The sequence below is a fragment of the Gavia stellata genome, chromosome 2 (assembly GCF_030936135.1).
Source record: "Gavia stellata isolate bGavSte3 chromosome 2, bGavSte3.hap2, whole genome shotgun sequence".
In the NCBI taxonomy this organism is placed as follows: domain Eukaryota; kingdom Metazoa; phylum Chordata; class Aves; order Gaviiformes; family Gaviidae; genus Gavia; species Gavia stellata.
The window spans coordinates 85,902,535-85,927,677 of NC_082595.1; the positions used below are offsets into that span (position 1 = coordinate 85,902,535).

A 25,143-nucleotide genomic window follows, 5' to 3' on the forward strand; every position below is an offset into this window, starting at 1 on the left:
ATTCATTAAATCTAGAAGCAGTAAGGCCATGCTGATTTGGTTGACCAGTACCTAGAAGGTATTCTTGTATTGCTTTCATGACCGTGCATCTTTCTCCTCTTGTGAACGCACTTCTTCCCATGCAAAAATAAACAGATTTAGAAAATTTACTTTAAATGATTCTGCGGCCTTCATTAGATTCTGTTCAGCTGCATCATTCTTTAGTTGTCATATCTGGAACTATTGTTTGTAAAAGGACAAGGAATTAGTATTAATACAATATGAGAAGACAATTCTGTCATTTCTCCTTTTGCCAGTTAGTTAAGAGGCTTGCAAAGTTGTGCTTGCAAACAAGGCTCACACAAAATAGCATAGAATATAATTTAGATAAAAAAACCAGCAGATTATAGGCACATTTGAGGATAATACTCCATACAGATCGTTAGTGTCCACCTCCCCTCCCCTTTGTTCTCCTTTGTAATGCCTTTTTGCCATTCTTTGCCTCAGTCAGTGCTTAAACAGAGTAAATATCCTGCTGGCAGCTCACCGGCGAGGAGGAAGAATGATGTGAACAGATACCGTGCTCCTACATTCACCTAATCCTAATATTTTCCCTGGCACTTATGTTAATTTTTTCCTCTCTCTCACTATTTTCCTAGTCATTGTTTGATAGTTGTAAGTCCACATGGCCAGAGCAATAGTCTTTTTACAGACCTCCTTTTATCATCCCAACTGTGTCTTGTTTAACTTGACTATTTAAATGGCTAAGAGTCAGCATCATCCAGTTCTGAAGTGGACTGGGCAGTAATCCAGCTCTTTCTGTTAGAGACAGACATTCATTTTTTTGGACTAGAAACAAATTACTTCCAAATGCTGGAAATGTAAGAAGGCTTTTCAAAAAAGGTTTTCAGGTGTTTATAGAACAAATTTATATAAAATAGTTTTCAAAATGCTAAGCCCAATTTAAAATAAATATTTAGTACTTTTAGGAGTTGTGAAAATACAGCACTAGAAAACTGAAGTCACTGATCTGTAGCATGCATAAAAAATATGGTGAGGGCACGCTGGTGTCAGATTCCCCATGCATATTTCTATTGTGCCTCAACTGGATTGCATGCATAAAAAAGGTACTATTTGGGGTTTTTTTTTACATGAGACTACATGGCTGGCTGTAGGTTTGATGAGATGAGTGCCTGTAGCAGTCAGAAATTGAACTGATAACTGTTATTTTACAACAGTTTTTGATTCCATTACTGAAAATCAGAGTCTAGATTATCAAGATGACTGGAAAATGAAGTTTTCATTGGTCTGAAAGTTGCTTTTTGTGCCTCAGGCAGCATCACATAGGCACTCTCATTCACAGAAAGACAAGCTAGTTCTCCACAGCAGTTACCTGTCCCTTTTGGTTTTATGGTGTCTTGCTTGTCTCTCACACACCTTCCAACTTTCACAACAAATGAAATGGGATTTCCACAGATAAGTATCCTACACAACTGGCTCATCTCAGAACTGCTCCATCCTTGCAAGCCTGTCCCACTCTCCCTTCTCAGCACCTCTCCCACAGCATGCATTTCTTCATCAATTTCTATCTCATCAGCTGTCAAATCAATTTTAGATACAAGACTGCATGTCTGAATAGACCTTGCACTCCTGCAGTTGCTATATCACTCCTTGATATGAAAAGCTTGCATCCATAAAATCAAATTCTTACCCTCAAAAACAAGGTCAGCACTTCCAGATTGCCAACTATGAATGATCCCTAAATAGTGCTAGTTCCCAGACTGTGCCAGAAATCGTTCAGTGGAACACTACCTGGCACAGGCCAATGCTGCGCTGGGGACTGTGGCAAGAGTTACACAGAGTGGACGATTGAGTTCCAGTCCTGACACCATTTAGTTTACTGGTCATATATATATAGCCACAAAAGAGCACAAGTTCCTGTGTCTTAAGAGCACAAAAGAGAGATTTTTGCTGTCATTCCTAATGGCCGTTCGTGGATGTCTCAGAACTGAGATTTCAGAGGTTCTGGTCAGCTCTGAGTGTGCTCCAGGCTGCTGGCATCCTTGGGGATTTCACTGCAGAGCTGTTAGAGGTCCTCCTTAAACATCTGTACACTGCATCCATCTCTACGGCTAAGGTGCGACTCCTCACATTGCACGTCTTTGATTCAAGGCATGGGGGCATGAGAACTTGAGGAATCTATCACTGTTTACTAGCGTGACACTTCGGGTGTGCATATAAGTTGTTCTGAAAAGCTGAACTGTTTCGGCTAAGTTTTTCCAGAGCAGTGTAGTTCAGGGCAGGTATCTGCCCCACAGGATATCAGCTTGATTATTAAAGGATTGGTAAAGCTCTAAGCAGCTTACCATAGGATCTGAATATGGAAAATGTTGGCCATTCTTTGTAACTGACACGGCTAACGTGCCAATTTACATTAAATTTCTAATTTAAATACACCACAAAAATCAATGTCTATATTTTAAAAATAGCCATCCAAAACATGTCCTAGATTAAGACTAGGTTTATGTTCATTAGACCACCTATTCGTTCCTGTGATTAAGATGTACTTATGATAATGATTCTATGATATATAGTTTTAGATACTTTCTTATATAGAACATAGGAGTATGACAGTACTTGTGTATCTTGCTTTGTGTTTTCAGCTAGTCTCCTCAATTGACTGTGGTACAGTCTTATTTCTTTCTCTTTCTCTTTGTTTTGAGCTTACATGCTGCACACTAAAAAGGTATGTGGTGCAGTGATGGATATAACATACAGTATTTCAACATATTTTTAAAAACAATTGTGAAAGAAAAAATTTAAAAGTTTGGTGAGGATACAATTATTTTGAGTACCTTTAAATACAGGGGTTTATTCAGGATTTAATTCTTCATTCAATTTTCATGGTGTTTTGAAAAGAAATTATTTCTATAACAGTTGCTTAACTTGTTTTTAGAAATTCTCCCTAAAATCGTATTGCACTTTAATCAGGATGTGACTGTATACATCAGCTAGAAAAAGATAAATGGCTTTTAGACATGTGTATTTTTCTACTCAGTGGAAATTACTCCCCCTCCCTTTTCACCTTGAAGTATGTTCTCTTAAAGTTTAACAGCAAGTGTAAAATAAGGACAGACTCACTATAGTGCTTCCCACTTGGAAATTATTGTTTCTTTTCTTTGCCTTTCATTATTTGTGAGTGTGTTTATTCTAGTTTCTGCCTGAAAAAGAGGTTATTGCATGGAACCTGACTCTCAGATACAAGCAAGGGTCAGAGGAGTTTGCCATAGCAGGAACAGTCCTGGGAAATCACAAATCCCAGTGTTTCCAGTAGGGAAGCACAGTGTTTACAGGATGATGCTTCCTTCCTATTTGGGCAGCTCTACAGACAGCTGTGCTGAGGGGGTGGAACTAAACCTCTGACCATTCTTGCATATTTATGGCTCCTTGGAACCAATTTTGTTATCATCCAGCAAACAATGAAGGAGGGAAGAGTTACTTCCTATTGTTGAGATACATCAGGTGGCTTTAAACAAGCTCTCCTAAGGTAAATTAAACTGCAGAAAATCCAGAGATACTGTGATCAAACAGACTGAAGATCCTGAACTCACCCTAAATGAGTGTGTTGGGTGGATCTTTGTAGCTGTATGAGAACAAGTGACCATTTGTGTAAGTGGAATAAGTCAAAATGTCTCTTCAGTTAAGACAGAAACCAAAGCTACCAAAGCTGATGAAGTACTTAAAGTATGACAATCATCTTTTCTTTCTGTGCTGTGCAGAAGCAACACTGAACCAGTCTCCTGAGTCAATTAATTTGTCATTTATCTTTTTTTCTTTTGAAATATTACAGTACAAATTGAAACAGCCAGCCTTTCATAAATAAAAACTTTTTGATCATTTTTAAATATAAATGAGTGACATTTTTATACACTCCATAATTTTTGCCAGCTTGCATATTTTCCTGTTTATTTTTCTCCTTTGTTGCTTAGTGCAAGTGCTATATGGTGACAGATCATCAGAGGCAAATGATGTGATTTGCTTAGTACAGAGTCCTTTCAAATGCATAAAGTAAATAATTATAGAAAGAAAGATTTTTCTCTGTTCTATGTTTGTAACAGTAAGATTTTGCTTGCACGAAGAGTTGCAACAATAGGTAAGAATTTTTAATTTGATGTAGTATCTTTTCCTCTGAAGAATAAACTGAGCAAACAGAATAAAAGTAGACTTAGCAAGGCAATATAATGTGCATCTATAACAAAAGATAAGATGCTAAGTTGAATGCCTTTTTACACAAAAGAAGTGTTCTGGCTTTACTGTTGGCAGATATATTGGATGAGCAGTTTGCAACTGTCTCTTTTAAAAAAGGAACTTTATTCAGAATAAGGGAAAAAAATTTGCAAGACAGATTACATTTTGTGGCTCCCCATCTTAATGCTACCACTTAATTAATCAATGTATTGGAAGGGAAGATTCTTTTGGAGGTATTATAATGTGATAAGGTATTGTAATGTGATTAATACTACAAAATTGATCCAGTTACAATGGAATAGTAGAAGCTGAGAAACTGTCACACTTTTTTTTCAAGTTTCCTGCATTATGATGAAAATCATAGTGAAAACTTTATTTGAAATAGAGATTCACTCTGCCTATGGTGTCCAAAAAAATGCCCTATTTGATTGCATCTCCTTTGGTCACATTACTGAAATTATTAACTGTTTAATCCCATCCTGGAATTCTACTCAGGACATTATATTTTAGCACAAAATGGAAAGTTCTCCTTCCTTGCAATTATATAGATGAATGACTACAATATATATTCCAGAGCTCTTAAAGGGAGGTTGCTCCTTTGTTCTGAATCTTTGCAGTAGATGCTGTATTTTCCAACAAGACCTTAGTGGTCCCATTTGTTAAATACATTTGTCTGAGTCTTGAATCAAATTAAGCATGTGCATAACTGTTTGCAAGTTCAGGGGCTATTTAGTGAGAATAAATTTTTTTTAAAAAAGTACTCGTAAAAATAATATACTATTTTTTTGTTACAAAAGATGTAAAAGAGAATAATCAAATTGAAAGAAAACAGAAATATCTAATACTTTATTATACTGTAATGTCTACTGCAATATCCCCATAACTTTTGCCTCGCTAATTGGGAAACTAGTCTTTAGTTCCTGTAGAGAACGAGGTGTGCTAGAACGAATACATTTGTTTTTGTTGTTGGGTTTTGTTTCATGGTTTTTGAAGTGGTATGTTTTTCCCTTGCAATGATTTTCAGAACACAGATACCACTGAAGAAAAAAAGCAGTATAACTACTGTAAATATTTTATAAAATGTCCATCTGAAGCTCCTCAACCTCTGGTAATTAGAGGCCATACTGTGGAGATTGACAGGGTAAATTACCAGTTAATGTTTACACAACAAAACATATGCCCAGTACAATATCCTACACTGATGTTACTGAAACCAGAGTCCGGAAATGTACAGTGGAAACAAGACGTGGTACTTTTCTTGGGCCAACACAAACAGCAATTACAGCACAGTGTGAGAGAAGTCATAAGAAATACTACTGCATATCAGTAGTTCAACAAAGTCAGCACATTTGTGTAATTGCAGGGGAAAAGGGCTGAAAAACATTACAGATCTCAGCAAGAAACGGCCCTTTATACTTTTAAACTGATCCTTGATAAAACAATGCCGGGGTCATGAGAAGGCTACTCTGCCAATTTTGCTTCACTGTGGGATCCATTGACATCTGGCTGAGCTGCGGAAGCTGGAAAACTTCTTTAATATTCTCTTGACAGTAAAATGGACATGTGGAAAACATTCTAATCTGTTAATCTTTGGTGCTCCTGAAGAAAAAGGACATTTGGCTTTATACTTTGTGATGATAAATATGAAGTCTCCAGATCTAGCTGTAAATAAGTTAAAAGCATTTGAATGGAGAATGCAGTTCTTATTTTCCGAATATGGGAGAAGATGCATATGCACCTGTGTAATCCAGATGATGTAATAAATGCCAGGAGGTTTTTTCTAAGGGTAGTTTACCATACGTCTTGGCAATCCGCTTTTCTTTATGCTGAGTATGTTTTGTCAATGAATATTAGGGAGCAGAATCTCTGAGCTTCCTGACATCCTACATACTAAAATAGAATAAAGTGTTGTTTCACTCAGGGGATTATGAAAATAGAATTAAGAGAGATTCAAAATAGTAGTTATGCCTGAATAAAAAATGCAGGCTTTGTTTAACAGCATTAACTATACAAATTATTTTTGGCCTAGACTTTAAATCTATTATGTAGTGATAGTGAATGATGGAGATATACATCTATGCAGCTTGAGACAGGATGCACAGTTCTTCATTTCTGTCATGAGATATATCTCCAGAAATGTGAAGAGGAATCTCTCACATTAGAAAATAACTGCTATGAGCACATACTATGTATTGTAAGTATGAAGCATATATTGTGTATATTAATATAAAATGCAAAAGATACCATGGATTATGGAAAAACTAAACTATAATTCAAAATTCTGCACATCCTTGTAGTACATTTTGAATTAATCTGAACAACTAAAACAATGCATAAAGAGAACACTTTTATACACTTGATGAAAGTTGAAGTGATTTCCCAGTTCTAAGTAGCAAATTATATCAGTATAACACATGTACCCTGTTGGAAGTATGTGACTTCAGAAAACTTCAGGTATCTTCTTTTGCAAAATAGCCTCGGGAATTAACGGAGCTGTTACTTCCCACCGCCCCCCCCCCCCCCCCAAAAAAAAAAAAAAGATGAAAGCCGTAACAACAGTTAAAAAGACAAAACCAGACTTTTGTTCTCTGATACAGTCAGGTCCTTTTCTTTCGCCCCCCTTATTAATAATTTCTGCTATTTCATTGATTGTTATTGAGATCTGCAAGAGGAGTCAAATCTATGAACTCCAACTGCAGGTTAGAACAACTACTACTACTACTACTACTACTACTACTACTACTACTACTACTACTGATACAGTATTGAAGTCCATGCCATTGCTCAAGCAAGCTCCCAGTGAATAATGGTTTCAGTAAAGTAAGAATTAGTCCGATCCACTTTTATACAGTTGAGGATTTTCAGGAGATCTGGGTCTGTATAAAATACCAGACTTTTCTCAGAAGTTGAACTTTGCTGCTAGAGCTTTAAAACTTGGTGTTGCATAAGAAGCTTGAAAGTGAAGAAAAATCTGGTTGAAAAGTGGAGGGGCAAAGACGAAGTTAGGGAGGGGCTAGGTTTCTCAGGGACATGCACAGAACCCACCACCATCCTTTTAGATGTTGCCATGTGTTTGTGAAGCACAGGGCAATTTGGTTCTCAAATGAGAAAAAGACGTAGCCAGGAGTTTTGTGGTTCACTGCCTGGGTGTCCCAGATTACCCAATAGTTAGGACATTTATTTAGAAGGAAGGTGAAGAAAAAAACCTGAGCCCCAGGTAGGATAGTATCACTGCTAGAATATTGGATGTATTTGTGTTTGGATGTGTGTGGGGTTTTTTTCAGCTCCGCTGCTGAATCTGCTCTATTACTAAGTCAGCTAAATATTTCTGGGATGGTTATTGAGAGGGGGAAAAAAAAATTTACTCTAGCCTAGCTTGATTCCTTTTAAATAGGTGAAGTGGGAAGGAAGATGATGTAACAGTTACAACAGTAACCTGAGCAACTTTCTGGAAAGCATAGGTACTGACATCAGAGTAAAAGCCTTGGAAGCATGAGGTAAGAGTAATCATCTACTTTAAATTGTAATTTGCATCAGATCATTTAATGTGTTGTTACTGCCATCATGTTTGGCATAGCAGCCAAAACTTTCAACAGGCATTCTGGTATGTGGCAGAGACAAGAGAAACTTGGATTGAAGGATATTTACCAAATGCTCTCTTGCTTTGTATATCATCACATCCAGGAGAAACAAGTGTAGGTCTAGTTGTCAAGCTGTGAGTGGGAACAATACTAAAAGTCACTATGTCCGAAAAATTTTCACTCTAAATATGGAAGCGTGTTATGCAGTTGACATGGGAAGCACTGGGTGAAGCTGAATTAGTTGTGGAAGAAAATGTACTTGTACTAGAACTAACAGGCATCAATTTTAGTGTCCAACAACTTAAACTGGGATCTCATCTTTAATTTGCCTTAGCGTTCCTTGTAGAAAGCTACACAGAGGAAGACAGACATGAGGCTGACTGTAGCATACATTTTGAGACACCCAAAGAACCCATTGGAATTCCTGTTGTCATGCTGGAGTCCCTCCATCCATGTTGGTCATATAATCATAGAATTGTTTAGGTTGAAAAAGACCTTTAAGATCATCAAGTCCAACTGTTAACCTATCACTGACAAGTCCACCACTAAAACATGTCTCTAAGCGCCTCATCCACACGTCTTTTAAATAACCTCCAGGGATGGTGACTCAACCACCTCCCTGGGCAGCCTGTTCCAATGTCTGACAACCCTTTCAGTGAAGAAGTTTTTCCTAATATCCAATCTAAACCTCCCCTGGCACAACTTGAGGATGTTTCCTCTTGTCCTGTCACTAGTCACTTGGGAGAAGAGACCAGCACCCACCTCTCTACAACCCCCTTTCAGGTAATTGTAGGGAGCGATAAGGTCTCCCCTCAGCCTCCTCTTCTCCAGACTGAACAACCCCAGTTCCCTCAGCCACTCCTCATAAGACTTGTGCTCCAGACCCTTCAGCTTTGTTGCCCTTCTCTGGACACGCTTCAACAACTCAATGTCTTGTAGTGGGAGGCCCAAAACTGAACACAATATTCCAGGTACAGCCTCACCAGTACCGAGTACAAAGGTACAATCACTTCCCTACTCCTGCTGGCCATACTGTTTCTGATACAGGCCAGGATGCCATTGGCCTTCTTGGCCACCTGGGCACACTGCTGGCTTGCATTCAGCTGGCTGTCAACCAGAACCCCCAGGTCCTTTTCCACCAAGAAGCCTTCCAGCCACTCATCCCCAAGCCTGTAGCATTGCATGGGGTTGTTGTGACCCAAGTGCAGGACCCGGCACTTGGCCTTGTTGAACCTCATAGAATTGGCCTGGGCCCATCGATCCAGCCTGTCCAGATCCCTCTGCAGAGCCTTCCTACCCTCAAGCAGATCAACACACCCACCCAACTTGGTGTCGTCTACAAACTTGCTGAGGGAGCCCTCAATCCCCTCATTCAGATCATTGATAAAGATATTAAACAAGACCAGCCATTGAGCTTCCCCAGCTTCCATGCCAATGAGCCAGTGGTGCTTTTCAGGCTGTGAAGACCACACATGTTGTATGGGTGATCAGCCCCAGACAAGGAGCTGATACTTCTGTAGGACTGCACAGCACCATCTGGAGATGAGCCCTGTGGACATGCGGGAGGTCCCCATTTTTGCTGAGTGGCAGATGGGTGTGATTTCAGAGATAATACAGGGAATGAAAGTCAAAACAAAGTGGTTTTTGTGGGTGGGTGATGTTCCTGGATCTAGGGGAGTCAGGTGCTGCTGTGTGAGGGCTCTGGCTCAATTGAAGTCAGATGGGATTTTAAATGCTGTTACCATTTCGTTCTTTTAGATACCCTGATGCTGACATACTCTAATACTACTGGGGAATGAAAGTAGTTCTGCTCTGCTTTTCCAGTTTTCTTATAAATGCCATCATTACTACAAATTTATTTTATAAAAATAGATGTTTTCTGCCACCCACCTATTTTGTTTGCTCACATTGGTACAAGCTAGTGTCCTCTGCCACTTGGTGCATCATGCTGAAAGTGTTCTGTTTATACAAAGTGAGGGAAATTACACCTTCAGGAACAGCTTTGGCCACCCAGCTTAAGCCACGGAGTGAATCAACAGAAATTGGTCTTCCAGTAACTAGAAGGGTTGGGAGTTGGCAGAAGATAATCAGGACTGAAAGAATTTGTAGTTTCTTTCTAAGGTATAGTAACCAATAAAAGGGGTACCTAAGATAGATGAACTAGGTTATATGTTCCCTGAATGTAGGAAAAAGTAACCTTTTCAGAGACTGAGGTGCCCGGGTTAGATTTGCCATTTTCAGTGACGGATTCACATGTTCCACATTTGCCACGTGCACTTCAAATACTAGATCAGTGCCTTTCCCTGATTCTCCATAGTAGCACTCTGTCCTTTTTCAATATTGTAACTCACAGTGAAATGCACTCTCTGCACCCTGCATCTCAAACATTGATTTTTACCTGTGGTTCCATCCTTCATTGAACCCATTCTCAGCTCATCACAGGATCACAGAATCACAGAATCGCTAAGGTTGGAAAAGACCTGTAAGATCATCAAGTCCAACCATCAACCAACAAACACCACGATGCCCATTAAACCATGTCCCACAATGCCTCGTCCACACCTTCCTTGAACACCTCCAGGGATGGTGACTCCACCACTTCCCTGGGCAGCCTGTTCCAGTGTGTCACCACTCTCTCAGTAAAGAAATTTTTCCTAATATCCAGCCTGAACCTCCCCTGGTGCAACTTGAGGCCATTTCCTCTTGTTCTGTCACTCGTCACTTGGGAGAAGAGACCAGCACCCACCTCGCTACAAACTCCTTTCAGGTAATTGTAGAGAGAGGTAAGGTCTCCCCTCAGCCTCCTCTTCTCCAGACTAAACAACCCCAGTTCCCTCAGCCGCTCCTCATAAGACTTGTGCTCCAGACCCCTCACCAGCTTCATCGCCCTTCTCTGGACACGCTCCAGAACCTCAATGTCCTTCTTGTAGTGAGGGGCCCAAAACTGAACACAGGATTTGAGGTGCGGCCTCACCAGTGCCGAGTACAGAGGCACGATCACCTCCCTACTCCTGCTGGCCACACTATTTCTGACACAGGCCAGGATGCCGTTGGCCTTCTTGGCCACCTGGGCACACTGCTGGCTCATCTTCAGCTGGCTGTTGACCAACAACCCCAGGTCCTTTTCTGCAGGGCAGCTTTCCAGCCACTCGTCCCCAAGCCTGTAGCATTGCAGGAGGTTGTTGTGACCCAAATGCAGGACCCGGCACTTGGCATTGTTGAACCTCATAGAATTGGCCTGGGCCCATCGATCCAGCCTGTCCAGATCCCTCTGCAGAGCCTTCCTACCCTCAAGCAGATCAACACACCCGCCCAACTTGGTGTTGTCTGCAAACTTGCTGAGGGTGCACTTGATCCCCTCATCCAGATCATCGATAAAGATATTAAACAAGACCCATAATTCAGCCATTATGATAATCCAGCCATTTTATTTTGGTGGGTATGTCTCTACTCACCTTATCCTCTGTGAGCTATCCCTTGCAAAATGAGTGGATTTTGTTTCTTCATCAGACCTTCAGTGTCAGCAATTCCAAACATGCTTTCTCCAGTCCCAGCAAAATTTTCCTCTCCCAGAGCAACCCTCAGTAGCTTCACCATCAAGTAAAGTAACCTTTTTGTCTTCCCTGTCCATTCAAAGCCCTCAGTTTATTTTCGGGTTTATTTTTATGCATTTACACTGGCATGTAGCACGTGAAAAAAATCTGGTTGTCACCTGGCTGCATGTAGGGCACAGACAACCTGACGCAGTTGTTGCATCTCTGGACTAGACAGTTCTCTCCCTGCCTACCCCAAAGCTGCCCTTTGCCTTTCCTCTCTGGTTCCCCCTTTCCCTCCAGAACCCAAGATTATTATCTCCTCTGCTCTACCTATTTAACTGGTCTTCTGACTGTATCCAAACTTAAATCTATAAAATTAATATCCCACATTTTTAGGTCAGATTATTTCATAAGACGTAGCAAGCAGACAAACTGTTAAACCACCAGAGGTTTACTTGAGAGCAGCAACTTCTGCTGAAGAGCATCTGGGACAGTAACTACTTACTTCAAATCAGCAGCAGCTGGACTGGGAAATCTGGCAATGCCCTGGGCTGCTTGGGGAGGGAAGGAAGGGAGACTGGAAAGTCACTCAGTGCTCTGATGATTATCGCATCTTCCTGGATTTCTACAAGACCTTGAAATGTGTCTCCTGCTCCCCCTGCAGACTTGGTGATCCTTAGCAAGGGAGCAGCTCGAATTGTGTACAACCCCAAACTAGCAAACCCTAGTGTCCTGTAAATAAAAGAGTGCACATATTGAAAAAAGGAGAAAAATAGGCTTGCATAGGCAATGCTAATAGTCATTTGTGAACATCTGCTTCCCAATATTAATTTTGTTACGGCATAGGATTTTTACTAGGACTTTCTAAGCTTTTCAAAATCTCAAAACCAGTGTCATGTTTAATGGCATTGATTCTCCCTAAACATCCACGAACGTTCTCTGAAGAACTAGATCCACAACACAGATCTCAGCTGCTGGAGCCCACCGGTGAGAGTTTTTTTGCATAGGGGATGCACTGTCAGTCAGAGACACAGATTTTCCCACTCGGTTTCAGAGAAGTTGCTTCACAGTTCTTTGCTGAGGTTGAGGGAAGGAGCGTGGTCAGCTGCTGCTCTCTTGACCCTCAGGCATTTTAGCTACCAGACTGACCAGTTCCTGACAGTGAGGTGGGACTTCCCTAAGCTTAACTAAGTCCAGGCAGTGTGATCTCTTAAAATCAGTATTCCTCCTGTGCCAAATTTGAGAGTGCAAAGCTACAAGAACATCTCCAAGAAGCTCATGTTAGAATTATTGAATATTAGCTTAACAAAATGTTTTTCTTCCCCAAAACTTCTTCTCGGAAATGGCTAACCCCATTTTTCGCTAAAACTTTCCAAAACAATCCAGCCTGCGGCAGAGATGAGGCATGGAAAATATAAGCTCCAGCAGTTAAAGGCTGACAAAGTAATAAACAACTGAAAGTAGGGCCTTATGATGGAAAGTGTTAGGGAACTTTAACTCTAGATGTCATTGCCAGCTTTGCTTATAATAAATGTGTCAGTAGCAATATGAAAAGATGTGTGCAATAAGTCAAAGGAATGCTGTATTAACCTATTTTATGCAGCACGTCTGCCCACAAATTGCTTGCATCTCAATATGTTTCGGGAGAAAAGGATTTTTTTTTCAGTGAATGTATTAATTTTATAACTAAATGAACTGAGAAATTACAGATTTTAATGTAACAGTGACACCCTGTGGTCAGTAGTGATGGACTTAACTCTGAAAAGTGTTTTCTTTTGTGATGCATTAATCTTTAGCAAGAGCAGGGAGAAAAAGAAGCAGGAAGGAAATGCGGTTAACTTTCAGGGTTTTCCACAGAGAGATGTTGTCCCATTTTATTGCCTTATTTGTAGAAATTTATGCTTGTAATTGCTCAAATACTAAAAGAATATTTATTTACATACTTTTGTTTTATTGAAATAAAGGGGGATGGCAAGTCTCCATTTTAGACGACTTCATAATGTAACTCACAGAAGGGTCTCCATGGGCGCAGCCACCTTACAAAGTGTTGCTGGCATAGTTATTTGTATTTATATGGTTATCCCTATTTCACCAGGAGAAGGTGTTTTTCCTGATGGCATACCAAGTAGTGGTAGGTAGCAGACTGATGCCAGAGAGACACAGTAATGTGACAGTACCACAGACTGTGCCAAGAGTGCCATCTAGGCACTGACAGGGCTGCAGGATTAAATAGTATTAGTCTTATGCTGCCTTTTGTGTGGACAACGTTTGACCTAACAAGTCTAGGTCCTCCCGTTACCTCTTCCTCCCTTCCTTCTTCCTTCCTTGAACAAATGCTGAACTAATACACTGATTCTTTGTCAGATCTACGTGCACCTATCTTTAAGGCACTGTGGTACTGAACTTCACAATGCTGTGGCCCCTAAACTTTGTGGGACAACAAATCTTTTCCTGTTTAATGCATACCTGGGATCCTTGATATTATGGTTTCAAAATCTCATAGTTTAGAAAAAATCCTAATTTACGAGACACATGGTTTATAGCTTCTGATTTATACCTCATGCATCCCTGGGGTCACTGGCACTGACCTTGCCATTTTTAAGAGAGGGACAAAGTTAAACTTCTGTCAGATGGCGCTACGTTCAAAGATCAGTAAGGACGGAGACTGACTATCCCAACAAGAAGTTACGGGGAGGCAGTAAAGCAAACTGAGAAACATGAAGCATTTATTATTCACTGGCAATAACGGTTTCCTGTTAAAACTGGCTATTTGAGAAAGGTGATGAATTTCATTTCTTGCTCTCTCATTGGGGAATTCGGAAGATAGCATGGGACAGGAGCAAAAAGTCTTCTTCCTTCTCTAGAGACTAAGCTAAAGCTAGCCAAAGCTAAAGTTTGGAAGTTTGGAAGGTGTTCAGGAACCATTGTCAGGAATTTAGTGATTATCAAAACTCTAAAAGTGTCAAAAAAGATTGGAGCACTTCAGTTGTCCTGGAAGCCAAGCCATTGTTCAGCCACACACACGTCCATACATAAGCAGCTCAGTGAGTGCTCGTCTAGGACATATCCTACGAAATAGCTGTAGTGCAACTTCTCATGAATCTCAGCACAATTTAGTGCCTGTCAGGAAGTGACAACGAGACTGTGGGCTTTTTAAAGATCTCATATTGACAGTGAATGTTCTGCAAGCTCAGATTGCTGAAAGGCTTGAAACTCATTATCTCTTGTAAAAGCCTGACAAATATTGGACATGTGATGAAGGAAGAGGCCTTGTTTTACACATTATGTCAATTTTTAGCTTTTCTTTTAGAGCCCCTTATGCTTTTAATGACTGCAAAAGCAAAACAGCTTCATAGCTGCTCAAACTTCCAGAGAAGTTATTTATTAGGTGCTATTTCAGACTCTGTGCTTGGACAGGCTGGGCTGTAATATTAACCTCCAAATTAGTTAGTAGCCCTGCTGAAGGTTGTTTTCCAACATCTGTTTTTAGCACTGTTAGAATGGAGCTTGGAGTGTGGATTATTTAAGGACTTTTTGAATGGGGCCACACTGGAGAGGAACTGCAGTGATTCTGCACACGAATCAGAAAAACGTATTATATTCGCCCGTATCACATGCAAGAGCAGACAGATGCAGCTGAGCCTGCTACTGAAATAGCAGTATGTTGCAGTAGACATCTTATCAGAAGCATTGTGACGAGAACTTTAAAGGACAATATCTTAAAGGTAGAGACTCTCGCCCGTTGCATATTAAGAGCACTGATTTGAAGACATGTCAGATTTGGAGGTCAGTCAGAGCTACTGTATTATATACACCGTGTCAAGACCTTGTCTACAACTGGCTGAATGTTAAAATGGCAAATTCATCCCGATGCAGATACAATTATAGGGTCATAAATATGTTAATACACTACCTCTGGGAAGTAATGGTTTAAATGTCCTGTACTAGGATGAAAGCCGCCACACAGAGGATGTTACCAATATAAAGCTGTGACTAGACTTTCTCCTTTTTCTGTTTAGCCAGAATAGTTGATGGTTTAAAAGACAGAGTAATTATCACTGTCCGTCATCTGGAGGTTATTACTCCTACTGCTTACCCAGCAGAAGACATCATTTTTTATGCTCTTGCATGTATGTTAGGCTAAAATGACTGAGCTCACTCCAGTTTCCAGTGGAGGTAGTTTGAATTAACTCAGAGGAAGCTGCCTGAGAATACTAGGATGTGCTTAGACAAAGATGTGTATTTCTTGTTACCTTGATGTTGCTGTGGTATCCCATACCCCTCCATGTATTCACAAACACTTTCAACAAACAATAATAAGCAACATATACCCCATTGTTACGAGACTTGCACTGCAAATGCAGAATTATGGTGGCATCACAAGTGTTTGTACAAGCATATCAGGGAATTAGAATGTATGTGTATATATATCCAATGCCTTTAGAAGACACACCCTTTTAATGCTGGCAGTATATTGTTTCTTGTTTTCTCACACAGTGAGAGCCCTGTGAAGGACTGGAGCAGGCTACTGATAGTAATATAGGTGACACCCCACAGGAGGAGGTTGTCCCCAGCTTTGAACTGGCAAACTTCTCTGGCTGTTTTTAGATGCCACTTTAATTATCACCAATACAATTTAGTTGATATTTTTCCCATTTTTGCACAAGGACAAGTGTTTCATGAGATAATTCACTGGGGTTAGAAAGTGATTGCTTATATGCTCCTAAATGTGTTTCCGAGTCTGTTGATCTTCCTTGGGAGTTTAACAGCCGTGATGTACCTCAGCACATTATTTCCCTATAGCTTTTATCCCTATGTAAAAGTTACTGAAAATAAGTACATCTAGAAGAACGCTCTAGCAGTTACGACATAACCTGACAGCTGTCGGGAAACTCCATGAAGGACACTTCTGCCTTTGCATCCCTGAAACAGTAATTTCTGATGGAAATCTTAAAATCAGCCTGAAAGAGCAGGCATGGTAGTGGGATGCATGCTTGTATTATACCAGCACTTCAACATGTTAGTCTCCCTTTTCTCTTCCCCAGACCTTCACCGTACCCTGAGTCTTACCACTAAGAGTTCTTAGGTGTGTTTCTGCAGGGACACTTGCAAGCCCAACAGCTGCCACTGTGGAGCTTGAAGCAATGACTTCCAGAGTAAACGTATGAATCTTCGCAGCTAGTGCAAAAAGAGATAGAATTTCCAGTTGAAAGCTACCATAAACACATATCCTGTGTGTATTGGACACAGATGTGTTGTATAACACATTTTCTGACCGGTGGGTTACACAAACAAAGTGTGTGACAAGTGACTGAAATGTGAAACATGTACTTCGGTGATTCACTCCATAATTCACAGATTAGTGTACTTTAAAGTACAATATCCCTTCTTAGAGAGTCTCATTGTGTGAGCAATACTAAACAGTACTGTCTTGCCTGTCACAGTTATGTACCTCGGCTCCTTTGAGGTCTTTATTACAGGCTTCGAGCAGCTACCTAGCTCAAGATAATGTTCCCTGCCTGAAAATAGGACCTGGGACAATGCTTCATTGGATTACTCTTCATTATTGCCCTCCAGAAATGTTGGAAGTTCAGAGAGCCTGTAAGGTAAATGATAAAACTATAGAAAGCACTGTTAAAACTAGAAGCAAATACAACAAAATGTTAGGGACATCTATTTCAGAACTAAAAAAAAAAACCACTGATGGGTATATTCGGAAAGGGGACTTAGCAACTGCAACATGCAGGACATCATCTTTTGCCTACCTTGCCAGCTAGTTGCATTTGTGGCTGTGAAGGAGAAGCTCAGGCTCCCAGCCTAGCCTAGAGGGACAGGTCCCTCAGAAGGAGAGCAACAGAAATCAGCTCGTTGTGCAGTCAGGTCTCTAAGCTGATCTTACTGACTTGCAAATGTGAGTAACAGGCATGGTTTAACCTCTGAATCCCTCCGTACCCAAGTGAAAGTTGGAGTATTGAAAACTTACCTCTGCACAGGAACTCCTGTCCTGAATTTGAGCTGTGATTGCACCCTGATTCAGTCCGCCTAACTTCTAAACTTTTGGTGTATGTCTGTCTAAATTAACCCTGAGGGGAGGAGAACCCTCTAGTGTGCTTAAGGTAGAGAGGAGCTGGTGCCTTTGAAGATCTGATGACCTCTCTGCCTAATATCATTGCCTGCCTCTGTTTATTGTTAGAGCCTGAATGCCTCCAAAGGCATCTAATCTTCTTCAAGGGGAAGTCTGAAGAGCTTTCTCTCACAAGGGAGACCCAGTGTCCTGGATCACATACCTAACATATTAAAACAGAAGAAAATGCTTCCCAATTTCAGCTTTATTTTAAAATCTAATCACAGAAAGAAGAGGGTGCAAGAGCTCACTAAACACGTCAGTCGAAATCACAGGCTTGGTTCCTTTCCCTCGCTGAGCAATCTCCCAGGGAAGGCTTTATCCTATAGGAAATTTAGTATTACCTGTTGGGCAGAGTTGGTATCTGGTTTACTATTTATCACGAATATGCTGAGAGAGGATCAGGAGAGACAAGGAGCTTGGATGCAGTAGGAAGAAAATATTATGAATATATGACAGCTGGCTGTTTTTTCAAGTCTTAATTTAAATGAGAAAGCTTTACACTGTGCATCAAGTACTCCCTTAAAAAATATTCAAATATCAGAACCCGTATCTGTGGAGAACTTCCATGATATTCAAGCTATTAAGTTATTCCAAGCATCTTAAAAACTAGCCTTTTGAATGCTGCTCCAGAACTGTGCTAGGGTGAGAAATTTGCTATTTTGGGGGTTGTGTTTTCTTCTAGACTGGTGAATACGATAAACAATGGGTCAGACTCACGAGGATAAAGTTCTTTAAGCTTTTATTTCCAGTTGACTTAAACTCATGAACTCTTTAACAGATCTCCCAAAATTTAATTCTTCCTTACATTGTGGTGTTGGATGAAAATAACTTGTCGTCTTCCCCTAAAACAAGATCAAAAAATTATTTACATGGTGGTTTCATGATCTCTAATAAAGAGGAAAGAAAAGAAAATGAGAAGAGAGCAAATGCTAGGAGGGAAGTTCTTTGTGGAAGAATAGCCATTAATACAAAACACATTTTAGAGGGTAGATGTCCCAAAATCTTTTGGATGACACGTAAATCAGATGCTAATATTAAGACTTCCAACTTGCAAAGACTTACACATATGCTTAAAATTACACATTTGAATAAACACATTGATTGTATTTGGTTGCATGTAAGCCTTTGCAGGAATAGATGCAGGCTACTTAAAACCATGTAGAGAGATAAAGAGAGAAAAGACATAAAACTCTGTTTGGCTCTAAAACAGCAATCATCTTATCTGCCAAAATCACATGTAATGGACTGTTAGTTCTCTGTTCCACATCCTGTGTTTGAAGAGTCTTACCTTATAAAGATGTCAGGACTAACACCGTTATAAGCAATTTCCTCCAAGAAACACATCCATTTGTGGAGAAATGTGTATTTTATCCATGGTAACTAATATGCATAGCCTGCTATTTATGAATAATTATAAATAGTACTCTGTGCTGATGTTGCATTTTTGTGTTGTTATCTTCCAGATGGGAGTTGCTGTAGTGGATTCATCGGTTGCAGGACTGGGTGGTTGTCCCTATGCAAAAGGTGCTACTGGAAATGTAGCCACAGAGGATGTGATATACATGCTTAATGGTCTGGGGATCAATACAGTAAGATATTTTTACTTTCTACTTAAGACTTTAAGGAAAACAAAAATATTTTTCTAGAAAACACATGATACATTCCTGACAATTACTTGCACTTTACAATAAAATATTGGGAGCAAACAGTAGTTTTTGCAAACTCAGTGCTTTAACATGGCTAGACACATAACGTGAATTATGTTGTCTTTACTAGCAATTTAGAGTAGAACTGGTTTGCGTATTTGACAGGAATTTTAATAACCTCCCCTCTCCCTACCTGGAGCTATGAGGAGCTCAGTAGCAACTGCTTTGAGTCATTGCTCTGCCTCAGTAACCACAAAAAAATCACTACTGTAGACATTGCCCCAGAAGGCTGATCAGCTCTATAGAGGAAAGACTGAGCGGACCTCAGCTTTTTTCACAGAGCTTTGGATTTGGTTCATAGTCCTTATTAATTTGATGACAATTTTTCTGGCTTCAAAATAGAAAAAAATTGTGGTGATTGGACCCCCAGCACAGGACATTGCTATTTCTCAGGTATCCACTTAACATATTTCAAAATTGTACCGAATCTGTTGCTGGCTAGCAGGCTTCACAGTCGTTTGTATTTCCAGCCCTGTTCTTGGAGGAGAGGGCAAAGCAGCTTATCTGCACTGAACTGCACTTTAATGAACCTTACCAGTGAGCATCCACACTTCAAGAGCACACATTTAGTATCCCTGGCTTGGGTGGCATGTTAATTATTCTGTATTCCTGAGAACCAGGTAATGCTGCCTTCTCCAGCGAATGTGCTCTTTGGTCTTCCTGTTGGTCATCACTGTTCTGGAAATGTGGCTTAATGAGTTTGTACTAATTCAAGCAATACCATGACTTTACCTTTAAGTTAGACACAGACTTTGAGAGTCAAGCTCAAAGAAGGACATATAAAGAGCTGCCAAAACTGCAACATGTGTGGTTTGTATTTAAACTACTGCAGAAAGAAATTGATGTCTGAAAATACATGTCTGAAATACATGATCTTGAAATACGTCATGTCTGAAAAATGCTTGATGTCTGAAATACAATGATCTGAGTTATCTGGGAGCTTATTACTTATCTGTTGGTTGCAGTTCAGTGTGGCACACATGCCCATGGAGTTTCTTCACATAAAAGGATCATGGAACTTGCTTCTGAACTGTACATCCCCTGAGCACTGTTACATCATATTCAGTACCTTACAGAGTTCACTGTAATGTTTATCTGCTTTCATGTGCTTCTTAAGGAGTTCATGTCAGATACCTGTTTAGAAAAGGTTTAAACACAAGTGCCCATTGTACATGTGAACTCTGTTTTGAACTGTTCATATGTGCTTTGGGGTAACTTTTTCAAGAAGAAGGTGCTCATTCTTTGGAAACAACACAGTTCTTTGGAATAAGGAGGAGAAATCATGCATTTCACTTTACATTGCTGTGCACCTTAGACTTAGGCTTTCAGTATAGTCTGTCCTTGGGCAAAATACCCATTGACTTTTCCAACTGACTTGTAGCAAAAGGAATCAATTAAATAAAAATAGCCTGATTAAATGAAATATATCTTGTTCCAGGCTTCTTGTTAAGATTTTTTAATCTGTTAATGATCTGGTGTCCAAGCAGGAATCTAGCTTGTCCTAAAGGTTGATACCAAATCCCATGGAGATAGGAATCTCACCGTCAAACATTTAGTTCTCCTTTTTTTTTTTTTTTAATTTTAGATTATGCAATACCATAACACAAGGCTTTGCTTCTTGACCCTTTTCTGACCCATTAAGAAAAGAGTGGTTTACTGCATGAGAGACACAGAGCCTCAAAATTATTACCTTAATATATGAGCTTTGGTCTTTGCAGTGTTCGTTGGTTTTGGTACCATGGCCAATTCTGTAAAATCATTATTGCAAAAATCTATTAATATGTCCCTTTTTGTGTAATGGCACACAATGAAATTATAATTATTAATGCTGTCCATTTGCAAGGAGCGCTTTCTCATGTTCCCCTCAGCTATGCACTAAAGCTTTCATTTTGTTGACTCAAGTCACTTAAAGTGTCAACCAAAGGATGGACAGTTTTTAAGCATATGTTATTGAGTTCAGATTGACTAGCTACATCAAAATAATAATTAATGCTTGTTCTATACTGTTCTTCAGAACACGTAACCAAGAAGTGACGCGTGAAATGAATCTCTAGCAGGCTAAATGTGAAATAATTTTCTAGCAGAGCCCATCTACAAAGAGATTTATTGGTTGTACCATGGTAATGGATAGATAATTGTGTCATAGATCATTAATGCTTATGAAACTTTGTAGGGGGCATGTACTTTCTATAAAAACAGTTTCTATATGGTTCCTATGTAATTACAGTAATAGTACTTGTGCTTATGATGCCTTCAAAGTGCTTGGCAAACAATAAGCCTTTCTGAGAAGCAACTAAGTACTGTTAGCCTCACATTACTGACACCAAAACCAAGGTTCAGCGAGATAATAGACTTAGTATTTATGAACACTGAATGAGAACTGATTAATTGAAGTCAATGGGAGTTAAAGGACTTTGCCTTCTGACAGAAACTTTTCTGACTTAAGGCACTTATCCAAGTTCATAGAAACTATTGGACATACTTGTCTTTGTGTTTCATGGTTTCATTCCTTGGTGTCAAGGAATAATTCTGGATATATGGAGTGGTTACCAAGTACACTTAAGTACATTTCTGAGTATCTATCTGAAGACATACTATTATGACTCAACAACCTTACAAACACCTGTCACTACTCTTTTCCCATCCCCATCTGTGAGACATGCTCATGAATGCTGGGTTTTGTGCCCTCATGGTAATCCTCTTTGGTTCACAACACTTACCTAATAAAGACAATGTAAAAGGCAGAGATGCTTGTATTCCATTTAATGAATGTGAACTGTGAACGTATGTTTATTATTAACACATATCACATTGTGCAGTGTTACAGTGCTGAATATGTGAATTTTGTATAGTTCGGGGTTTTTGTTTTGCCATCTTCCATAATCTAACTGCCAAGTATGTCTATGCTGGTATGTTTCTCATTTCTTCCTAGTAAAAAAGCACAGATGCTCTAAGAATTTTTAAGATTTCATTATGTGCAATAGCACTCTACAAACTAAGCCTAAGTACCGACCAATAAAGGATAAACAGAATGAGCTGAAATCACCCTTGTTATAACTGTATTAAATGAGACAGCTATAAAACGATGTCTTTGAACAATATGTTTTAGATGGTGCTATATACTAGAGCTGATTGGAAACTGAAGCATTTTTTTTTCAAATTAAAAATGTTTTTTGATTACATTTCCGTGAAATAATTTCTATTCTCATTAACATTTTTAGCCAATTCCAAGAATTAAAAAGGCAAAGTTTACTGTAGAACATGGAGATAAGTGGTAGATCCGATTAAAGGATTAAGCACCTAAATCAGGTCTTGGTCTGAACTTTAGTGCATAAATATATAAGTATTACGAAAGTGTATTTCTGGTGCAATACATCTTGTACTCTAGTGTTGAGTGACACACTTCTCCCAGTTTTCTGTGACTGCTCAGTGTATTGGTAGTTCAAAGTCCTGTTTCGCATCCCTTCTACAGGAACTTCACTGGCTTCTAAATTCCGATCTTTGGAGCAAGTACTTTCATCACTTATACGATCTAACTCTAAAACTTTTACTATACATGAGTAGTCCAGGAGACTAATAATGCCATATTTTTTCCTCTTTGATCAGTGATCTGATTCCATTTTAGCAATCAAGCAGCACTGATATGTATCTTATGTTAGTTAAAAAGCAGTTGATTTCTCAAGGAACGTTGTTTTAGCATGGGCAGATCAAGCAGCTGCAATTTTTTACTCAGTTGTGCTAGCCATGTAAATTGTAATCTTACATTTAGAGGAACTTCTTCAAGAAGGAGATTATATTTATTCAAAAGAATGCAGGATCCCATTTCTCTCTGAACTCAATTCCCAATACAAGTGTGGTTCCTCCACTTTCCTGAGCTGCAAATGGGATGCTTATATGCATGAAGTTTCTTAGCTTCAGGTGATAAATAAGTACAACACATATGTAGACACTATATTTTTCTTCCAACTTCTTCAAGTTGTTATACCAGTTCTTTATCCCAGATTCTTTTGAGTTTGAAAGATATTACTAGAGTATTCGGTCCACTGCTGTTAGCATAAGAAATTACCCTCAAAGTGGTAGAACCTTCCACACAGCTGGAAGCTGTGACTGTTGTGTACATCACTGTAATGCTACTGATCTCCATTACCGACCTATGACATGAATCAGGCCCTTTGTTTGTGAAAATTAGACCCCGGAGTGAAAGAACTTGGAGTTTGAGCATTTTCAACATATGCATTTGTTACTCTTAACACTTTTCACCTTTTTTTTAGGGAGTAAATCTTTATACAGTGATGGAAGCTGGAAACTTCATCTGCACAGCTTTGAACAAGAAAACAAACTCAAAGGTTGCACAAGCTTCCTTCAATACTGGAACTATCAATTAAATGGATTTTTTTTTTGCAGCTTAACCACATTTGTCATCTACCTTGACCAAGGACATTTATATCAAGAAAACAAATACAAGAAAACCATTTCAGCAAAGAACCAAAATAGAACCCATATATAACTTTTTGTTATGGGAAGAGTTACTGTACTGTACTGTCTTGTCAAGAATTGTCTGACTTGTAAGTAAGAAATAAATGACTCTAGTACAGAACCCTGTGCTTGGTACTTATACAGATGAGAAAAACGTATAAACACCAGGACATTTTACCACGTTTTAAATTGAATTTTAGTTCTTTTCAGGAAAACTGAATAGAAGCAATGAATACATAGTTAATTTTTAATCAAGATGACTTTTAGGACAGTACAAATATTTCCAGCAGTTTATGAGATCCCACACTGTGTGTGGCCATTCTATTATGTGTTTTATTTATCTGAGTCTTTACTTTTCATTTGTCAAGTCAGTTGTGTTATGAACATGGAGCCAAATCTGAATTCACCGTAAGAATTTTTTAGCAATAGCACTTCTTTATTTTTGTTTTGTTTAACATCTGTTAAGGATATGGATGACTTTATCTTGTTCCAAGACTTTGTGGTGAATGGCAGTCTGCCAGATCCTCCAAATCTAATGCAAATTTCCTTATTTGTTACATATGTTAAATTTGTTGTAGTTGCTTTTTTCATCAACTGTATTAAAACCTAATTGTATGAAGCAATTAAAAATTGGCAAGGTTTTCAACCATCATTCAGGGTAACAGTAGTGTAGAAGGGTCTAAATTTTTGTCCAAAGTCTCATAGAACAATTTGATTTTTTTATTCTATAGTCTATGAATTTATATTCGCACTTATAATTCACAAATTTTTGAGGATAATAATATTCTGCTGGACTAGCTTACACGAAGGGAACCACTTACAATTTTTCTTTGTGCTGTACTGATAGTGATACTGTACTTTTCAATGTCTTAGTTCAGCAAGATGCCAGTGAACCGCATTGTCATTTTTAGATCAATAATGGACAAATTCAAAGAAGACCCTTATCCTGTCTATAAACTTTCAAATGCCCATGAAAACATTGTCATTTTTTTCAGTCTGAAGCATCAGTACTGTTATTGGTTGTTTGTGTAGGATCCTTCTGTAATTCTCTGTGTACTTAACCTTGATTTTTTCTTAAAATAGCCTGTTACCATGAAAGTCCAAAACCCGGGACTATGGTCTTTTTCCATATTCTCCATTTTCCTCCAAAGTATGAAAGGTTGGAAAAAGGTAAGATGAAAGAAAGTGAAAGATAACATGTAAAGAAGGAAAAGGCTGAATCATTTTTGTCTGGAACTCAACTCTGCCAAGTTACAGCTGAGTCTCAGCTTGCCTTCGAAATTCCAGAGTGAACCTTTTCTGAGATCTTTTAGCCAGTACTGTAGTTGGCACAGCTTAAGAAAGTCAAACTTTGCATGCCAGGTAACTCCAAGCTAGAAATTTGATATAAAACCTCTATCTTCTTTATGCTGTAATGATAGTCAAAACCAGTATAAACTATATTGTTTCACTCTTCTTATGGTAAGAGTCAAAGAATAAGCAAAGAAATG

The 25,143-nt window shown here is 39.2% G+C and overlaps 1 protein-coding gene across 3 annotated transcripts in view; it reads left to right on the forward strand.

Annotated features, from left to right (window-relative positions):
- HMGCLL1 (3-hydroxy-3-methylglutaryl-CoA lyase like 1) overlaps nucleotides 1-23,591 on the forward strand; it is an 84,887-nt gene extending 61,296 nt beyond the window's left edge. For all 3 annotated transcript variants that reach the window (XM_059834589.1, XM_059834594.1, XM_059834595.1), the window contains 2 exons: nucleotides 18,935-19,060; nucleotides 23,449-23,591. In XM_059834589.1, the coding sequence (XP_059690572.1) occupies nucleotides 18,935-19,060; nucleotides 23,449-23,562 (240 nt within the window). In that variant the 3' untranslated portion in view covers nucleotides 23,563-23,591. The remainder of the gene's footprint in view (nucleotides 1-18,934; nucleotides 19,061-23,448) is intronic.
- The last annotated feature ends 1,552 nt before the right edge of the window (nucleotides 23,592-25,143 follow it).